Source organism: Sitophilus oryzae, unplaced genomic scaffold, assembly GCF_002938485.1.
Source record: "Sitophilus oryzae breed Bouriz unplaced genomic scaffold, Soryzae_2.0 scaffold_1307_pilon_pilon, whole genome shotgun sequence".
In the NCBI taxonomy this organism is placed as follows: domain Eukaryota; kingdom Metazoa; phylum Arthropoda; class Insecta; order Coleoptera; family Curculionidae; genus Sitophilus; species Sitophilus oryzae.
This window is the reverse complement of record NW_022145957.1, coordinates 1,441,777-1,459,763: the sequence shown is the minus strand read 5'-3', so window position 1 is coordinate 1,459,763 and position 17,987 is coordinate 1,441,777. Positions and strand designations below refer to the sequence as shown.

Below are 17,987 nucleotides of genomic sequence, written 5' to 3'. Positions count from 1 at the left end.
TAATTTTTTTCCTATTAAATAATTAGTTTTTCTATCGATGTAAGGAATGGTCGGTGTTACTGTCTTATTTAAAATATATTAATACCTAAAAAAGGTATTTTATAGTTGTTTCTGCAAGTTTTTGTGTAATATAAGCTGTTAAAAAAAATGTACTGATAATGAATGACTAAAATAACAAAAGTTTATTCACATTTTGTAGATACATTGGGGCTTACTGAAAAGCAAGATTCTTGTTCAAAAGGTTAATAAAAAATTGTGCACGCTTATACTACACATTTGTAGATTTACTCTATGTGATTTTAGTTTGATTTATAATATGAAAATGAAAATATAAATCAGCAATTAAAAAATCGTGTTTAATTCTTCCAAAAGCATAATTTATTTTGCTTCTATTTTTATTATACAAAATTAGATCAAATTATTGTTTTTTAGTACAAAAAAATCTGTGTTACTTCCCAATTAGAAATGTTATGACAACAAAAATAGTTTAATTAATAACATATTTTTTATAGGTAGATGTAGAACGTTCTATGTTACATTAGTACTGCAAATTTTACAGGGTGTTCCTTTTAATGACATGCTAACATTTAAGGGAGCGATTCTTGGTCCTATTCTAAGGGAAAAACTTCACATGAATGTATGCCTTAAACATCTTAATTTCTGAGATACAGGGTGGTAAAATTTTCTAAAAAAAATTTTTCACAATAACTCTGATTTTATTACAGATATCTTTATGAAACTTAATACACATCTTCTATGCATCAAAATACCTTTTTTGGTATGCAAAGAATTTTATTTATTTAAACCAGTGACGTCCAGACGGGTTTTACATTGAATATTTTTGGAGAAAAAGTGATACACCACTGACCTCTCTTAAAATAAAAATTATCTTCACAATCTCCATTCATTTCCAAATACTTTTTACTTCTTAATTTTTTTCGTCCGACGTATAATTTTTGCTTAAACAATTTAAAATCAGTTCATTTTAGGGTCTAATCGCTGAAAATCTGAAGGGGTGACTGTTGTGTGGAAATCATTTCTACATCGACTGGAAGGAAATTAAGAAATAAAATATTTTTTTTTGTAATTATAATATGCATTTTCATGCATGGAAGACGTGTATTAAATGTAACATTAGAGATATATAGAAAAAAAAAATTAGAAAATTTTACCACCCTGTATCTAAAAAATTAAGATGTTTAGGACATATATTCATAATGAAGTTTTTTTCTTAGAATAGGTTCAAGAATCACCTCCTTAAATATTAGCATGTCATTAAGGAACACTCTGTATATTTGGTATATACAGAGTGTCTCAGATTTTAATTGGGAAAATTTAATAGACGATAGAACTTGCAAAAATAAAACAAAAAGTTTATATCAACTTGTAAAATTTAAAGCTTCCTTTTCGAGATACAGGGTGTTAAAGTTACTTAAAAAAGAAAAAAAAAATTAAGATATTTGAAAAACTATTTAATCGATTTTGATATAACTTGACCCGTTCATAATACTTACTATGGGACTTAATTTGATGTAATTAGATATAAGTTTAATGGTCAGGGGCGGCGGTGGGGCATCATTTTTAAATTACTTTAAAGGCAAAAATAGGCACGCCACTGGTTTTTTAGAAGTTTAATATTATTTTTGGATTTAGTAATTAAAAATATTATTTTTTTGTCTCCTGACTTTTTTGTCTATCTTGCTTACTTCTTGCGATAAAAATTAATTTATTCACTCCACTCTGGACAATAAATTAAATAATAATGGTTAGTTACAACATGGTTACAACTGTATTTCGAAAAGGAAGCTTTAAATCTTACAAGTTGATATGAACTTTTTGTTTTATTTTTGCAAGTTCTATCGTCTACTAAATTTTCTCGATCAAAATCTGAGACACCCTGTATTGCCCTGGTCCGGCAATAGTGCGTCGGGCATCTGTAGGTCCTATAATAAATAGGTAACCAATTTTATTTACGTGGCACTTAAACATCACCTCGTTTTCATCTAAAGAATGCGGAGTTACAAATTTGAAATTATGATTACTGTTTGAAGCATCTAGTATACTGTTTGATAAATTGTTCATTGGCGAAAATTGAATTCTAGGTACAGTGCTAGGAAGTGATAGCTTTTGACCATTAAATTTGAATTTATGTTGTTCAGTCGTAGAAGGCAGTTGCCAATTAATAGATGGAACATATTCGAATTCTTTGTGACTACCCACATTGCTTAGGTTTGGTCTTGTATTTCTGTTGAAAGGTTTGGAAGACAAAAACTGACTTGGGAGCACCGGTTTCTGGCTAATGGAAAATCTTAAAGATGGGGTTGAAAAGTGATTTTCTGGAGGTCCCGTTAGCAATTGAGGAGGTGTTAATACACTGTATGGAGGTTTTATATATCCCGATTTCAGTTAATTGTTTTGTATAATATCCTGTTTGCAAAAGACATCATTATTGGTAAAATTTGAGACATCATAAATAAATAATGTTTGGTTGGACGTTTTTCTGGTTTACGTTAAAGGTTTTATCTTGATATTTTGGTTCTGATTAAAAAATTTCATGCCTCGATTGTCCACAGTTTTCAGTTAAGTCTGTAGTGTATATTATTTTTTTATAAAATAAGCTAAACATTATTATTTTCATAGTTATTTTATCTGGAAACGAGAAATAGTTCAAAATTCAATTAAACTCAAAATTCAATTAAACTCAAAAACAAAAACTATTAATAAACAAATAAAGAAAGCTTTATTGTGATTTAAAAATACAACTAGATATATACAAATTCCACAAATTTCAACAATCAAATAAATAATTATATAAGGCACACATTTTATTCTTAACTATTTCACATACTAATCAATATCCGTGTCAATTTCTTCAACTGTTCCTTTATGATATTCCTCCATCACGTCATATTCCCCGTCATGTACTTTATATTTAGCCGACAATTCTGCTTCTTGAACATCATGATCCTTCCTATCAATATCAGTGTCTTGGATATTAATAGCACCGTACCCTGTTTCAACTATATGCTTCAGGGTATGTAGATTTCCAGCTCGTGCTTGTCTGTTTTGAGATATTTTATCAGAAATATCCAGTAAATCTTTCTTGTTTTCAAAGCCGTGAAGATGTTTAATTTTGTAATCATATTTCTTTTCTAATATATACGGTATGGAGTTGCTTTCTTCTACTAATATTCCGTTGCGTTGTTTAGTGGGTTTGTAAGTTTTAACTTTCGAATGACCTTGTATTATAACATAAGCCGGACCTGTGACTTGCTCTACTGGCTGTTTATAGTGTTTAAACAATGGATCTGTTGTTAATATTGATACCATGGTAGAAGACTCTGGTATAGCTTTCTGGGTCGAATCACTCACAAATGATACAGGAGAAAATGCCATAGGATTTGTGGCCATTATTCCAGCAGAGGATGGCACTTCAGAAGAAGGCTTTACGTTCGGATTTGTAATAATGGCGTTACTAACCGAAGAGCTACTTCCAATAAAATTTGCATTTTCAAACGATGTTTTTTCTTTTTGTAAAAGATTGGCTAAGAAATTGGGTTTACTATAATCAGTCACTGCAGATGCTGGAGAAGGTTTTAGTACATCCATTGATTGCTTCATCATTTCCATATTATGAATGGTTTTAGAATTCATTAGCGGTGAGTTTTTTGAAGCCAGTGAATAAAAACTAGGCATAGAGGCGACATTACTAGTTTCAATGCCTACATGGTGCATTTGAGCTTCAGGTTTGTCAATTTTTACGTAACTATTAGATATGTCATTATCGTCACTTATGTGGCCTTTAAACATCATCTCGTTTTCATCCAAAGAAGGTGGAGTTACAAAATTGAAATTATGATTACTGTTCGAAGCATCTAGTATACTGTTTGATAGATTATTTTTTGATGAAAATTGGATTCTAGCTACAGTGTTAGGAAGTGATAGCTTTTGATCGTTAAATTTGAATTTATGCTGTTCAGTCGTAGAAGGCAGCTGCCAATTTATAGATGGGACAGACTCGAATTCTTTGTGACTACCCACACTGCTTGACTGATATATTAAGTTAGACGGTAATACAGTTACACCATTCACATTATTTGGTCTTGTATTTCTGTTGAAAGGTTTGGAAGACAAAAACTGATTTGGAAGCACCGGTTTTTGGCTAATGGGAAATCTTAAAGATGGAGCTGAAAAGTGATTTTCTGGAGGTCTCGTTACCAATTGAGGAGGTGTTAATACACTGTAAGGCGGTTTTATATATTCCCCTTTTGAGTTAATTGTTTTGTCTAATATCCTGTTTGCGAAAGACATAATTGTTGGTAAAATTTGAGACGTCATTGAAGATAAAAAATTTGGTTGGGAGTTTTTCTGGTTTACGTTGAAGGTTTTATCTTGATATTTCGGTTCGGACTCATAAATGTTGTCATGTCTTGATTGTGCAACATTTTCAAGAGTCTGTATAGCCGGCTTTTTAGATGGTACTCCTAACAGTAGCATTTCGGTTTTTTGACCATTTGTGGTTCTGCTTTCTTCTGAACTACTGGATCTTGCATTAGAATCCACCCAATATTGGACATTATCCAAGACAGGTGGAACATAGTCGAACGTTGGATCATTTTTTAAAGGGTCTCCTCTTCCCAGTGGCCTCCATTGATCATAGTCCATGCGAGGTGAGAAAAATGGTCTATAACCTAAAAAAATGTTTTAAAAATAATTTTATCTAAACTAATTTTTAATTTAAATTTTTAATATTTTACTCTATCAAGCAACAAATTTAGGTCATATTAAAATGTGACGTATTTTTAAAATTATCGTATTAAGATTTGAAATTTTTCTGTTTACATGAATAGAATATTAAAATTTAAATAATTTTTATATCAATCTAAAGTTACCATTACCTCTTTTGTTATATTGTGAATCATCTTCATTGCTAAAGGCTGGTGTTACATAATACGCTATAAAGAAAATGTATATCTTCCATCTGCATCTCTGCCTCATGATCTGAAAATACCATTCTTGATTAGAAATAAATAGAAAAAACAGATATGACAAAAAAATACAAAAATACAAGAGAAGGGTCTAGATCAATACACAAAAAAGGCTAAAAAAGTAACAAAAGTATTTTAGATTCGAAGTTTATTATGCCATTAATTTGTTGACTTTATAATTAAATATAATGATAAGAAAAGAAATATTACAAAGGCACTTAATTGTCTAAAGATTAATTCTAGACTGGTATGGGATTGTGTACGTGTTCTAGATAAGACTAAATTAAATGAGACTGGACCAAATAACTTCCCTTTATTACTACCACAAACCATTCGAGGTGAGTAAAATAGATCAAAAAATGTGGACAGATACAAAGAACATTCTTTCAGGAGGGATTACCCTGCTATTCAGATAGTTTAATTATAGTTGACGGAGTAGACGCTGGAGTATTTGAGGAAAGAGTAAGGACAAGTTCATCTTTTTCCTTAAATACTCCAGACAGAAGTTTTCGCCACTTTAATATGCGCGAGAGGCGTGAGGCACTTAAGGCACTGATGAGTCCAAAGGCCGACTCAAGACTTATCTAGAAACGTCTGGATGAACTTGGCACTCTGGCAGAAAGGAATAGAATTAAATTATTCTGAGTGTCCGATCCAATCCGTGGGTACTGTGTGCAGACATAGAAAGAGATTGGGCCATACAAATCTTATTGTTTCCGGCATAGGAATGGGCCCCCTAAAATCGGACAGGAAGCCTGTCAAAACTGTGGTCAGTCTACGAAAAGGGCTTTGCAAACTGAATAGATTTTTTAAAGCTAATGTTTTTATGAGATTAAAAAATCTATCAATTAGCTACCTGGCAAATAGCCCAGCAACTGTGCAGTTTACTGGGCTATTTGCCAGGTAGCTAATGGGATGATAAGCTACTGAAAAAAAGCTATATGAAATGATCGGTGCCTAAGTTACTTTACTTTCTTCTTTAACGCCTTCTTTTTTTTCTCATTGTCTTGTCCCTGGCTGTAGTGTCGTGGCCTGGGAATTGCATCAAGACGTGCAGTAGTAATAGCACAAAGACAAAATACGCACGATCAAATAATGATGCCGGATGGGACTGCCCTGTCCGTCAAACCAAGGACCTAAATCCTATGACACCGGGACCAAGCCAAAGTGATGCGTGGCAATGTAGAAAACTAGCCTCTATTGGTCTCAACCTTCGGGCACCAGGCGGCAACCCATTGTATTCTCGTCCCCTTTACTTCTACATGCGGGGCTCTACTTCTACTTACCAGAACTCCATTGTAAAGACATCGAGTTGGCGAGTCATCAACTCCAGGGAGGAGGGCCCTGGTTAGATTCTTACAATAAGAATTTACCTCAAATCCATAGAGGCAATAGGCAAAGAGAGTAATATACTCTATTATAGATCCGGGACAACACCGGTATCAGGTCTAAGAAGTGACCAAGTTAAAGAGGTGGAGAAAATGGAGACAGATCCTCCAGCCTCCACCTCAATGGTAGCTGAGCCGAAGACAAGCTCTTCGACTGTAAATGGCACGGAGGGCTAAACCCCAAGCGTGAAAGTGTGTATCCCTCGTAGGAGGTAGATGTCCACTCTTTGGAGGATGAACAGTTGTTGTCAGAGGAGGATATACCGTCCCCCCTATAACAGGAAAATCCCCATGTGTGATGAGTTATAATTCAAGAAAGGGAGACACAATAGATCTTTAAGGTCGCGGTGAATCTAGTGAATTTCTGCAAAAGATATAAAGAAAGTAATTTAATGATCAGAGAACGATAATGAGACATAGCTTCATAAATTCTACCATGTAAGCCATAACTGAAGTAAACATGATTATCTCCACAGAAAAATCTAATCGCTCAACTTTTTCCAAAGACCCGGTAACAGTTTACATCTGGTTTTTAAGAAAACAAAATGATTGAGCAAGTATCACAGTTTAAACAAAAGTTGTTATCGTGGGGACTAATAAAAAAGAAGAATGAAATTATTGGGCAAACCTACAGTAAGATTAGCCATGCAACATGACTACCCGCAGACACTTAGTGTTTCTGCCTTCGGGCTTCATCAATACGGGAGAAATTAACAACGATGAATTAGCGATCCTGAAAACGATTACAATTATTTATCTAGCTTAAAAGCAAGTGGCAAATGGTGCCTCGAACTTCGTTTGCTTCCCTTTTTCTCTTTTTTCAGGATCGCTAGTTCATCGTTGCTGATTCTTCCCGTATCGATGAAGCCCGGAAGGCAGAAACACTAAGTGTCTGCGGCTAGTCATGTTTTAGTCATGTTTCATGGCTAATGATACTGTGGGTTTGACCAATAATTTCATTCTTCTCAATCATTTTGTTATGTGGTTCTACCACGATCTAGAGAAGGATCTGAGAAGCCAAATAGTATGGACAAACCTCTTCCATGAGAACAGATAGCAAAATTAAAATTTATAAGACCGGCATCAGACCAATAACAAGACATATGGAATAGAAATACGAGTGGAAACAGATAAAACCAAAAGCATGTTAAGGGTGGCTGAAATGAAGAGCACTTAAGAACCATAATGGAAAAGACTAAAAGAGACCAAATTAGGAACACAGATATTAGTTAACAATGTGGAATATAGGACTTAATAAGATGTGGTAGATAGAGATGGGCGGTTATTGGTAAAAAACCGGTTATAGGTTAACCGGGATTATCTTTAAAAAATAATGACTTGACAAAATTAACCGACACAAATTAACCGGTTATTCAAATAACCTAACCTAGCAAAACTAAATATTTAGTTTTCCTATAGGTTTACTTACCTCTACACTCCATAGATCTACTTCAAATTTAGATAATAAACTTAGTTAAATCGCATGATTAAATAGAGATTGTAGCAATGTAAGTATGTAATGTACAAAATGAATTTAAATAAAAATGCTAACCTCACTTTTTTGAGTAGACATGTATATGATATTAAAACTAGTAATTACTTAACGTTCAAATAAACCACACAACTCACAAGTTCTACAATCTACAACCAAGTTATTTTAATCAAATACCAAAAAAAAAATAAGGAGACTGAATGAATAGATAATGAAAGATTATCTTCATTCATTACTTGAACTTCAATTTTGTATTCTTTAGTCTAAGCTTCAAGAGAGACTTCAAACTACAAATAAAATATATTTACGGTGAAACGTGGGTGAAACTAGGCGAAACCATGGAAAACTTTTGAAGAACCGTTGAAAATCCGTTAAAGTGGGTTAAAATTTAAATATAGAATTTAGAGAATCTATTTGAAGTTAGGTTTGTATCACTTGGCTAGCTGGTGGCTAGTAGTAGTCTATGCCATTAGTACTTTGTTTTACGGCCTGACCTGTCAGGGCCATTCGGCCGTTGTTTTGATTATTATCATCAGGGTTCGCCTGATGCCTGATTTAATTTTGACATTTGATGTTTGATGTCATATATTTTCGTTTTGGGAGCGGGAGCGGGATCTCCCGTTATCGTCGTAATAGCTGGAAGATCCGTGCCGTTCGCTTCTTCGAAATTTACGATTCAAACAGCTAATATTTAATTGTTACTTGTTTTAAACAAGTACGATTTTTTAAAAAATAACCGGCTATAGATTATTGAACGTAATGCAAGGTTATTAGGTTAACTGGTGAAAAAAAAACTACCTTTAAATAACCGGTTATTTTAGAGGAAAATACCGGTTATTCAAAAAACCGGTTACTTTTGCCCATCTCTAGTGGTAGACAAAAAAAGAGAGTGTAAATGGAAGGAAACAGGCTGCCAAGCATAGTTCTGAAAGGGAAACCGGTGGGTAAGAGCCTGGAATAGCTCCAAAAAGATGCTAGAAACCTCCAAATCTAAAAACAATTATTCAAAACTAATCATAAATAGAACTAATATACTTTTTAATCTTTGATATATGAGGAGAGTCAAAACTAGATCAGTATTTTTCTTGGCTTCTTTCAAATTATACACCCTGTATTTTATAAAATAAATGAACACCGTTTTTAATAAACTTTACGTTGTGGCAATTGGTTTCTTTTACCAAAATAGGTATTTATCGACTTATATTCCGTTAATAGGTTATTATCAGTCACAGCAATAAAATAAATCTTATTTGTTAATTCGTCACGTGCTTAAATCATTACAGCCAAAATTAATTAAATTAATGTTCTCAACTAAAGCTCAATTTTTATTGCAAAGAGGTATGGTACTTTTAATGATTATAGTCTGTTAGTAAAGAAAGGGACAAATTAATGTTGAATTTACTTGTTGAATAAGTTCTTATATTCCAGCATAATAAAACATTTAGATAACAAAAAATACAATGTATATGTTGTGTCATACGCCATGTGTATAATAGTATATTATTCAACGAGCATATAATGGTAGCTGTTATTCACGCGGATGAAGTCATAAATCATCCAAGTGAATAGCAGCCATTATATGCGAGTAGAATACTGCTGCGGACCCGTGCCGTTTGAACTCAGCCTTAGGCCTGGCCACTCGCCTATGACTCATACGCCCAGCAATGCCGACGTTCTAAGAACGAATAAGAATTGACTAGACAAATCTGGATTGTCTGTTTCTCTCGATCAGTCTATAAGAAGACGCCGGGGCCTAAGAGAGATAGAGATAAATAACTGATCGACGCGTAGAGTTACAATCGCCGCGCTAATTCAAAATAAATTTCTGTTAGATAAATTGTAAATAAGTTATAAATAGTTCTTTAAGTCTTTTAATCGTTATTGTTTTTGTTAATTAGTGTTAAATAAATTGTGTTTAAATAAATTGTGACTTTCTATCCACACGGAACCGACGAAAAACGTAACAATACTATACTTTATCCAGGACTATCAAAAAAATTTAGATAATATTAATATAAGTTTTTATTTTTAATGTCAAAAAAATATTGAACGAGTATAACGAGTAAGTAACATGGAAACAAAACATTGAAATTTTCTTTAACTAGGTAGCTAACTAATGTCGCTTTAACTAATTAAAACAAAAATTATTTATTTACATTAATTTTAATGTTTGACAGCTCTTGTTTGGAGTTTGGATCGAGATATCCGTGGAAGCGGTGAATAATGAAACCATTATTCACTAGTGAGTAATGAATATTATTATTATTTCATAAACTCATGTATAATAATCAAATTATAGACGAGTCGTGGATAAAGTAATATTATCAACATAATTTCTAAATATCCTCTTTAAATTGTTTTGACAAATATTATTATTGTTGTAATTATACCTTTTATACATTTTATTAAATTTTTATTATTTGTTGTTTTCTTTACATTTTTTGTATACAGCGTGACTCGGGGTTTCTAAAAATCTCTATATAGGGTGTCCTAGAAATAAGTGCAAGTATTTTAAGGGGTGGTAGAGCTTGATAAAAGAAACATATTTTCTCTTTATCGTTTTTCAAATAAGTCTAAAATAACTAAATTATCTTACTTTGAAAATTTCCAAAAAAAATGATTTTTTGCTCAAATTTTGAGAACCACTGGATCTTTTCTGGATTTTCTTTCTTGTAAATTTAATCTACTATGTTGTCATATTATCAAGAAATTATATTTTTTAACTAAAAACTAAAAAAATTTCCAAAAAATTTTTCAAAAAATTTCGAATTTTCAAAAAAAAAATTCGTGAAAAAAACCTCATAGGCTTGTTTCTGGGGTTGAACTATACTACCAGTTAAAATACTTGCACTTATTTCTGGGACACCTTGTATAATAATCTCTAAATAACTCTCTAAGTAGATAATATATGACAAGATACAATGACTCAAATATATTTTATATAGGTACTAAAGTTCAAGGTTTTCAAATAAAATGCTGCATCTGTTTTAAATTTAGTTAATTTAAAGCTTTCACAAAATTAGCAAATTCTTTATAAAACTAACTAGACTACGAGTAAAACATGTTATATTACATGATATGTACAGGGAGAGTTAAAATTATATTAGTATTGTTTAACCACTGATCCCTCGTCCACTGATCCCTCGTCCTTCTGGTCCTTTATTAAGGCTAAACGTGGTCAATCATTGCTGCCGGCCACTATGTACGGCCCCCTTGGTGCTTCATTTCGGGGCCCAGAGGTAATTGTATCAGCGTTTGCAAACTTTTTCCAGAGTGCGTATAGGAATTCTGCTCAAGCAGACGATGTTTTTCCTTCGTTGTCCTTCTCTGATCTTGTTGATGTCTCCCCAACAATAACCGCCGACGAAGTTATCACAGCGAGTAGATCCCTTAAGAACAAAATGACTGCGGGCCCGGATGGCATTCCCAGCTTCATTGTAAAAGATTGCGCGTTTGTTCAATGCCTTCCACTATGCCACATCTTTAATTTAATTCTGAAGAATGGCTGTTTTCCGGTTGCCTGGAAATCAGCTAAAGTTCTACCGGTTCATAAAAAGGACGACCTCCAGAGAGTTGACAATTATCGGCCTATTTCCATACTCTGTAATTTTTCCAAGTTGTTTGAAATTATCGTTTATAAGTCCTTGTTCTCGCAGTGTAGATCCAGAATATCTAATGACCAACATGGTTTCTATTCTAAAAGATCATGTATTACTAATCTCTGTGCCTTGTCACACGTTGTTAGTTCAGTTCTTGATGAAAGGGGTCAGGTTGATGTGGTGTATACTGACTTCAGCAAAGCATTTGATCAAATCGATCATCAGACTTGCTAGTGAAGTTAAGTGGTCAATTCAATTTTCTGACAGACTGACAGCACTCATGTCCTCATATCTCATTGATCGTCTTCAGTTTGTTGAGGTCGAGGGTTACCGCTCTCGGACACATTTACTCCAACTTCCGGAGTTCCCCAGGGGTCCAATCTCCGGCCCACTACTATTCAATTTATTCATAAATGACCTCTTAACAAGCATTTCCAGCTTAAAACTGGCTTATGCCGATGATCTGAAGATCTACTGGCAGATTGACGGGCATGAGGACTGTCTTTTCTTGCAAGCAATATTGATAGAATTAACCAGTGGTATGTACTCAGAATCGATTGAACCTCAACGTCTCGAAATGCTGTGTCATGTCATATCATAGAACCCAGGTTCCCGTGCAGTTTGATTACAGTATTGCCAACAATATACTGTCTAGAAGGACAACGTTTAGGGATCTGGGTGTCGTATTTGACGACCGACTAAACTTTATAAACTCATATTGATCAAATTGTTGCGAGTTCGTCAAGACTTCTTGGCTTTATTATTCGTAACTGTAAACTCTTCGTAGGTTCTGAACCTCTCAAGCTGCTCTATTTTTCGTTGGTCAGGTCAAGGCTGGAGTATGGATCTTTGGTATGGTGTCCAATCTATGAGTGTCATGTTGCATCCCTTGATTCAGTACAGAGGCGTTTCTTAAAGCAACTGGTGTTCAGGGAGAAGGGGGTTTACCCTGTTAGAGGTGTGGATCACATTGAGCTGTTGTCTCGGTTCGATGTGCAACCACTTTCCTTGAGAAGGATCATTCACTCAGTAACTTTCCTGTGGAAACTGCTGAATGGTCTTGTAGATTCCCTAACTCTTTTGGAAACGATACCATTCCGGGTGCAACGACCTACCTCCAGAGCGAATACCACTTTTGCGCTTCCTCGAGCTAGAACTAACGTTAGGTTTCAGGATCCGATTTTCACCATGTGAGCAACCTTAACTCTGTCTCCGTTGACTGTGATGTGTTTGACTGCTCTGTGGGTCATTTGGTCTCACTGGTGGGTGGGGGGCATTAATGGTTAACTATTGTTTATAATAGTAATTTATAATTAATAATTTGTTATTGTTGTTATTATTATGATTGATTCATTTAGGTTTAGATTTAGGTTTAGTTTTCTCTTTTTGTATTTTTTTTTTCTTGGTTTTTGTAAATTTGATATTTAATGTTTAGTAACAACCTATTGTTTAGATTGTATTTCCTGTAAGTGGGCTCTAATTGCCTGTTGGAAATAAAGGCTATTATTAATATTATTAGTATTATCTACCCTTGTTTATATATTTCTATTTATACATTTATATTAGTTATTACTATTTTTTATTTAGGCTGTTACTATTAATATTTTCAGTATTTTTCTCCTATTATTTCAAATGAAAACATCTTTTATACCCAAAGTCAACGTTTATTTGCAATTTTTTTTTTCACTTGCATCAGCACAAAAATCGTTATTGATTAATTAGTCAAATTAAAAATGCTTTGTGAAATTCACTCTCCACAAAAAAACACATTATCTACTATTTTTAGTATACAGGGTCCGACAATAGTGCGTCGGGCATCTGTAGCTTCTGGAATAAAAAACTTGAGAATTTTGTTTAGGTGCAAGTCTAAACTATGTACTATGATGTATTTCAGGAAAATATTCTAACTTCTACAGGGTGGCTCAAAAAAGTGTGAGTGGATCGGGATAACTTTTTTAAATGGAATACTCTGTATATTATTGCATTTTTGGCTTCCTTTCTGATCACTTTACATAGTCCTAAGATATTATTAAATTTTGTTTTATAACTTCAGAGATATAAGTAAATAAATTAATAAAATATATTTTTAGCCCTTTTAAAAAAATATATTAAAAATATAAGATGTGTCCTGAAATTAAAAATATGCTAGTTACTTTCTATAACTGGTCTTTACTTACTTTAGTATAAATATCGTAAATCAGAAATCATGCAGGCGGGTATTCAAAATTCTACGCCTAACTTTCTAAAATATAAAATAAAATTTTCTTCGTTTTTTTTTTTAAATGAAACACTATACGGGGTGTTTCACGTATTTCTTCGTTAGATGGAGAATTAAAAAATGAATATTTTTTGTATTTAAATTATTTCAAAATTTTTCACGGTTTCGCAGATATTTGTGGTATTATTACATAGCTATATGGCTCTTTCAACGGCAAAATACCATAAAATATCATTAGGTGGCTTTGATAAAAATTTACTGTGGAAAATGTCATATGTACAACTTAACAAGTATAGCTAGAGACGTGAGAAATATAAAATAAGAGACGCCCCTCGATGAGCAGTGGACAGCCCGCAAATTTGCTTCAATCAGATTTGTCGTAGCGTAATTGCATCTCTTTTTCGCCGAATGCGTTCTCTCTCTATCGTGTGCGCGACCGGTGCTATCCCCAAGTCTCTTCCTATATTTGTCAAACTGTACTATAGTACTGCGAATATCTGCGAAACCGTTAAACATTTTGAAATATTTTAAAATACAAAAAATGTTCATGTTTTAAGTCTCCATCTAATAAAAAAATTATACACAGGATGTTCTATTTAAAAAAACGAAGATAATTAATTTTATATTTTAGAAACTTTGGCGTATAATTTTGAACACTCTGTATGATTTAAGATTACGTTATTTATAGCAAAGTAAATACAGACCATCTTTTTTTTTTTTTTTCCACAATAAGGGGCCGTCCTCTGCCGGAAACACTGCGACCTGTGAGGTCTATTGTGTTTGTCCCCTTTCTATATCTGCACCCATTCTCCTATCCCTGTGCCCTGCACTAACTTATGCAGGTCCTTGATAGGATGGGAGCATAGTTCCTCCGGTTCTAGCCTAGCTTTCCCAAATAAAAGTGTCGCTTGCGATCCAGAGCCTCTCAGTGACATATTATGTGCTCCGCTGTTTCAGGATCTTTATCGCAGAGTCTGCAGCAAAGACTTCCTTGATACAGATTGAGCTTGTTCAGGTAACACTTGACAGCCATATGTCCTGTCAAAGAGGCCTGTTGTAATCCGCAATTTATTCCTGCTAAGCATTAGCAGTTCTTTTGCGGTTTTGGAGCTAGGTCCTTGGATAAAAGCCTTGCTGTGCCTGTGCCCCTGTCTGTTTCTCCAGTGGACATTCTGCTTTTCCCTGATCCAGAGTTTTAATGCACTACGGGCCATACATTTGGGTATTCCCAGTACTGGCTCTGGACCAAGATAAGATGCGAGACCATCTTTAGTAAATATCTAAGAGTTTTGATTGCAGGACAGTTCTTGTATTTTTAATAATTTTTTTAAGGAAGGTTCAAAAATATATATTTTTTATTTATTTATTGATATCTCTGAAACTATCAAATCTTATTTAATAATATCCTAGGATTATGTAAAGTGATCAGAAAGGAAGCCAAAAATACAATAATGGATGATTGAATACAGGGTGTTCCACTTAAAAAAAAATCATCCCGATCCACTCACACTTTTTTGAGCCACCCTGTAGAAGTTAAAATATTTCCCCAAAATACATCCTAGTACATAGTTTAGTTTTGTGGCTGGCTGGGCACGTGTCCCTGGGCCCTTTAGGACCAGTCGCCATTGGTGAAATTAATTATGACTTTGTCAACTATGTAATTCTTAATTTTTGTTGTAGTTAAATGACAAATGACTACTAAAAAAAAGAACATTTTCTTTTTATACAGGGAGTTTCAAAATACATGTGCCATCTCTCGTAGGGAGATTCCTCATGTAAAAATAAGATTTATTTTTCATATCAACATAGGTCCGATTCTGCTTTGTTTCGTAGCTACAGGGTGTTAAAGATTTAATATATTTTCGATTTATTATAATTTCCTTCCAAGTACTTTTAGTGTTTAGAATGAAATTTTGAGGGTAAAAGTTACTATAAAAGCGACATATTTTAATGCTAAAACAGTGTCGATATATTCACCAGGGACGTGCATATGGGTTATCAGTGGAATATTTTTCTAAAAAAGGCATGTACGTCACTGACTTTTTTCGCTTGTTAGCGAAATAATTTAAACAATTTAATGCCGATTAAAAGTTGTCTCTTGATATTTTGTCGATTTCAGCCTTCTTGATGAGATAAACGCAATCTTATTAATTTGCCTTGATCAAGTCTAATAGCAACCTTCAAAAAATTTTAATATCATTAGCTTGCAAAAATTTTGAAAAGTACTCGTTGATTCCTCATCAAAAAATATGAAAAAAAGTTCCTATAAACATGGGTATGGAAATGCATAGTTTTAGAGTTACAGGATGTTAAAGATTTTTAAAATTAGGTTTTGTGTACCTAATTATCTTAAATACCATTATTTTTTTATTTTAAATAATTACTCTAGGTTGGACTAATAGTAATAATAACTAATGGTAATAATATTTAATAATCAATTAGGGAAAATATTCAATTTGTTAATTTTATTATTTTATTAAATGTAATTAATAAAATTGCGTTTATCTCATCAAGGAGGCCGATATCGACAAAATATCAAGAGACATCTTTTAATCGGCATTAAACTTCTTACATTATTTTGCTAACAAGAGAAAAAAGTCAGGGGCGTACATGCTATTTTTAGAAAAATATTCCAATGAAAAAAAAATCCCAAAAAAACCCATATGCACGTCGCTGGTAAATATGTCGACACTTTTTTAGCTTTAAAATATGCCGCATTTATAGTAACTTTTACTCTCAAAATTTCATTCAAAACGCTAAACGTACTTGGAAGAAAATTATAATAAATCGAAAAAATATTAAAATTTTAACACCCTTTAGCTACGAAACAAAGCAGAATCGGACCTATATTGATATGATAAATAAATCTTATTTTTACGTGAGGAATCTCCCCACAAGAGATGGCACATGTTTTTTGAAACACACTGTATATTTTAAGTTACGTGTTTTAATTTGAAAAATCCCGAAATTAATCAACAAATATGAATTTAGTATAAAAAAATACATAACAAACTAATATCTCTCGGATTGATTTACACTGTTTTAGAATGATTAGTTTTAAAAAGACTATCATAAAATAGAACCAGTTAAAAACCATCCAGAATTTGCTATTTAGCAATTTTGAGAGAATTTTAGATGTGTAAAATAAATATTATAAAATTTGTCGCATTTCAAAAACTACCCTGTACCTTATAATTTAAAAAAAATATAAATTGGAATGCCACTTTTAATAAATAAGTCATAAAATAAAATAAATAGTCCAAATAAATAGGTAAAAAACTGAATATTCTGGTCAAAGACTTCAGCGAGTATATAGGGTGTTTCAGGAATAAGTGCAAGTATTTTAAGGGGTGGTAGATCTCGATAAAAGAAACATATTTTCTCTTTATCGTTTTTCAAATAAGTCCAAAATAACGGAGTTACTTTACTTCGAAAATTTCCAAAAAAAATGATTTTTTGATAAAATTTTGAGAACCACTGATCTTTTTTGGATTTTCTTTCTTGTAAATTTAATCTAATACCTATGTTGCAATATTATCAAGAAATTATGTTTTTTAACTAAAAACTAAAAAAAATTCCGAAAAATTTTTCAAACAATTTCGAATTTTCAAAATTTTTTTTTCGCGAAAAAAACCTCATAAGCCTTTTTCTGGGGTTAAACTATACTACCAGTTAAAAAACTTGCACTTATTTCTGGGACATCCTGTATAGCTTTGCTTGAAAAATATCCACGTTTCTTTATTAAGGATGTCCGTAATTTAATGTAATCTAAAAATTTCCAGTTTATTTCCAGATATATTTGAAACTGTTCGTTGCCACCGATGTCCTTTTTAAAAGAGTATTCGTTAAAACAGATTTTACTGTATAAATACATATTGCACTTACCTTAATTTCGAATAATAAATATGTTGCTTATAAAAATCCTTTTTTTAATATTTATAGTTAGCAGTCTGTCTTATCAAAACATTGTTCAAATACACAGGACAAAAAAATTACACTAGCAATTCAAACCACTGTTCTGAACTTGTAAACAATAATCATCAACCAAACTTTCGACATTACTGCCGCTATTGGGTGTTGTTAAGAAACTAAAACAAAACTTTTGTCTTCGCGATCATAATTTCAATCCCCTCTAACGTTTTCACTGATTTTTTTCTCGTTCCGTATCGGGAAGACATAACATTATATCAAGTAATGTCTATTAAAGTATTTTTTTGGAAATAATGTACTGAAACAAAATACATAAATAATAATAGTTATTTTTTCTACAAGACGATAAAATGGTATTTTATCGTCGACTGG

At 32.7% G+C, this 17,987-nt stretch overlaps 1 protein-coding gene across 1 annotated transcript; it reads right to left on the bottom strand.

The window, feature by feature from the left end:
- Positions 1-2,774: 2,774 nt before the first annotated feature.
- LOC115874914 lies at positions 2,775-17,741 on the bottom strand. Its single transcript, XM_030890212.1, has 3 exons — positions 17,571-17,741; positions 4,899-5,001; positions 2,775-4,691 (listed from the first exon to the last, which is right to left on the bottom strand). The coding sequence occupies exons 2-3, from the start codon at positions 4,996-4,998 to the stop codon at positions 2,848-2,850; spliced, it is 1,944 nt and encodes a 647-aa protein (XP_030746072.1). The 5' UTR covers positions 4,999-5,001; positions 17,571-17,741; the 3' UTR covers positions 2,775-2,847.
- Positions 17,742-17,987: the final 246 nt, after the last annotated feature.